The sequence below is a fragment of the Tupaia chinensis genome, unplaced genomic scaffold (genome assembly GCF_000334495.1).
Source record: "Tupaia chinensis unplaced genomic scaffold, TupChi_1.0 Scaffold000119_2, whole genome shotgun sequence".
Lineage (NCBI taxonomy): Eukaryota > Metazoa > Chordata > Mammalia > Scandentia > Tupaiidae > Tupaia > Tupaia belangeri.
Window position 1 is genome coordinate 2,551,715 of NW_006159586.1, and position 3,054 is coordinate 2,554,768.

The window sequence follows — 3,054 nt, forward strand, 5'->3', positions numbered from 1 at the left end:
GGGGGGGGGGCTGCCTCCAAGCCCATTGGTCATTGGCAGAATTGACTTCCTTGCGGTTGTCAATAGGACTTGTGTGCCCCTTTCCTTGCCAGTGGCTGAAGGGGACCACTCTCAGCTCTAGAGGCCACCCGCATGCCTTGCCATGTGCCTCCTCCCTCAAACCAGCAGAAACACATGGAGCCTGCCTGTGCTGTGGCTTTTGGACTTCTGCCTCTGTCTGATCTTTGTCTCAGATTTAAGTAGCTCACGTGCTTAGAGCAGGCCTTCCTGAATAGTTTCCCTATCTTAAAGTCAGCCGATTTGGAATTTAATTAAGTCTGCAAGATCCCTCCCCACGGGTACCTAGATTCATGTTTGATTGAGTGACTGGGAGGGGGTGTGCTCCCAGCTTAGAACTCTGCTCCCTGTGCCGTGTGCCTGGGACAAGGGGGCAGAGTAGCCAGGGCCGGCCGGCAGCCAGGAGAGCAGGGGTGTGGCGCGGGGGTTGTTGTGGGAGATGGGAAGGCACTGTAGGCCTTGAATGGCAGGGAGGAAGAGGTGTTGGGCATCCCCACCCCTGACTGGCTTGTACCTCTAGAGGTGCTGGGTGCTGACTCCCTGCAGACCTGCTGCCACCCTTGCCATGATAGGGGCACCACCCAGACCTGAAACCCCCAATCCTCTGATTCCAACCTCTAGAACAGGCTCCCATAGTCCCCAGGCTACTGAACTCAGGAGCCCAGCGCTAGCTCCCGCAGCACCTCAGAGCTCTCACAGCTGGCCTGGGGTCCCAGGAAGGCTGGGGCCCTTGCAGGAGCCAAAAGCCAAGAAAAGAGCCAGGAAGGGAGTTGAAGATGTATGCCTGCCAGGGCAGCTCTTCATTGCTTGGGCAGATCTTCTCACCATTGCCAGCCCCGTCTGGTGAGAGTGTGAGGGGGCCCACATTCACAGCCTCAGTGGCCTTTCTGGAGCTCAGCAGGCCACACGTGCCCTGCTTTGCATCTATTGCAGTTAAGCACTCAATACACCCTTGGATACTGGCAAATGATGGTGTTCCAAAACTCTCAGTGATCCAAGCTTTTGCAATGCCAGCGTTCCTTTAAACATCCTGGACCTCGTCTTAGCAGCAGCAGCAGCATTCTCAAGAGAGCCCTGTGCAGACACTTGTCCAGGCTTTTGCATGCGGTTGGTTTGGTGGGCTTTTGCATGCGGGTGATTTGGTGGGCTTTTGCATGCGGGTGGTTTGGTGGGTTTTTGCATGCAGGTGATTTGGTGGAAGACCGTTCTGCTAGCTGAGGTGACGGGACCACGGGCAAGCTCTCTTTCCTGCAGCTGGGTGGGATCTTCCGTGAAGAGCACAGATCTCCAGTTAGTAAAAGGGGCACAGGACAAGCTTTAAAGCCCCTTCCATCTGGCCTTGAGCCCCCTGGAAGAAGGGGAGGGCCCTTGGCCTGGAAAGATTCTAGTGCTCCCCACTCTGGGCTGGACAGGTGGGAGCTGCAGGGGAGAAGGAAGTAGGAGAGAGCTGCAGAGGTGACCCAGCAGGCTTGGGCCCTTTGGGGTTAGACTACAGTTCTGTCGCTGGACTTTGGGCCATATTCCAGGCACAGCTGGTCGTGTGTGCCAAATCACTCCAGAGAGAGCGAGGGAACTGAGCTGGCGGAGACCACGCTTCTATGGAGGGTGCCAGTCCACACCCGCACAGTCCACCAAGCAAGCCTTCCTCGTTCTACCAGTGAAGGCCGGTACATTCCTACAGGGTGCAGGCAGCACGTGAGCCAGGGGTGCTTCCTATAAGACTGCAGAATCCTGCTTCTGACCTGAGGCCTGTGGGCTTCCCTTAATTTAGGGTGCGGTCTGGTGACCAAAGAGGAAAAAATGAAAGTCTCTTTTAATGGTGGCATTTTGGGGCAAGCCAGGTGATGTGCTAGTTAAGGTGACTGGATCCCACAGGGCTGACTGTGGAGTTTGAGTCCAGTACCTGGCAACTTGAAAAACACACCAGGCGCGGGACCAGCAGTTAGTGTAATAGCTATGTCGCTGGACTCCCACGTAGTTGACCGTGGTTCGAGTCCCAGACCCAGTGGCTTAGAACTCACGCCAGGCACGTGTGCATGCGTGCCCAAGATCCCGAGAGGAGAATGGAGGAGAAGGGATTGCGGCGTGACCATCCCCCCTGGGGGGTGATTTCTCGCTTTCTGTCTCTCTATCTATCTCTCTGTCTGTCTGGTGAGCGCACACGCCCTATAGCAAAAAAACTCTCAAAAACAAACAAACAAACAAACAAAAAAACCAAAAAAAAAAAAAAAAAAAAACAAAAAAAAAAAAAAACCAAAAAAAAAAAAAAAAAAAAAAAAAACACCAGGCACATGTGTGTGCTTATCCAAAATCCTAAGGGAGAAAGGATTGCAAGCATGGCCATCCCTCCTCCTGGGGGGTGGTTTCTCATTTCTCTCTCTCTCTCTTTTCTTTCTCCTGTGAGCACATGCACCAGTAGCAAAAACTGAAAAAAAGGGGATGCATTTTCCTGGAAACTAAGGCCCCTCAGAGAGTTTGGGTGTGGGGACCCCCTGTACATCTTAGTTCTTGTGTCAGGGACATAATTTGATTCCACTTTGTGGTAGGTTTCCCAAACTGGGCGGGGATGGGGGGAGGCACAGTTTATCTTCTGCCTCTCCAGGCACTGAGACCTGAGTCCTGCCAGCACACAAGTTACTACGCAGGCCAGGGAGGCGGGTTACCTGCCTTGTCTGGGCCTCTGCTTCCCTCCCCTCACAGTGGGGATCACAGCATACTCTCGAGCTAAAGGCAGGAGGCCACCAACTTCGTAAGCTGTCGGGGCACCACCATACTGTGGTGAGTGAGAAAATGCTCCAAGAGCTGAGAGTATTTCCCAAGTGGGGTATCATTCTCCCCTCCAGCAGCGTCTCACGGGGCCCTTCTGTCCTCTTTTCCAACAGCCCCGTTCCAGGCCCCTGAGCCGGAGGGATGGAAAACTCCTCGGCAGCATCAGCCTCTTCAGAGGCTGGGAGGAGCCGCTCCCAGCAGGTCGAGGCGCTGGAGCGTTTCATCTGC

General features: G+C 54.4%; 1 protein-coding gene across 5 annotated transcripts in view; it reads left to right on the forward strand.

The window, feature by feature from the left end:
• CTIF (cap binding complex dependent translation initiation factor) overlaps positions 1 to 3,054 on the forward strand; it is a 340,395-nt gene that overhangs the window by 96,873 nt on the left and 240,468 nt on the right. For all 5 annotated transcript variants that reach the window (XM_014586243.2, XM_014586244.2, XM_014586245.2 and 2 more), the window contains exon 2: positions 2,940 to 3,011. In XM_014586243.2, the coding sequence (XP_014441729.1) occupies positions 2,968 to 3,011 (44 nt within the window). In that variant the 5' untranslated portion in view covers positions 2,940 to 2,967. The remainder of the gene's footprint in view (positions 1 to 2,939; positions 3,012 to 3,054) is intronic.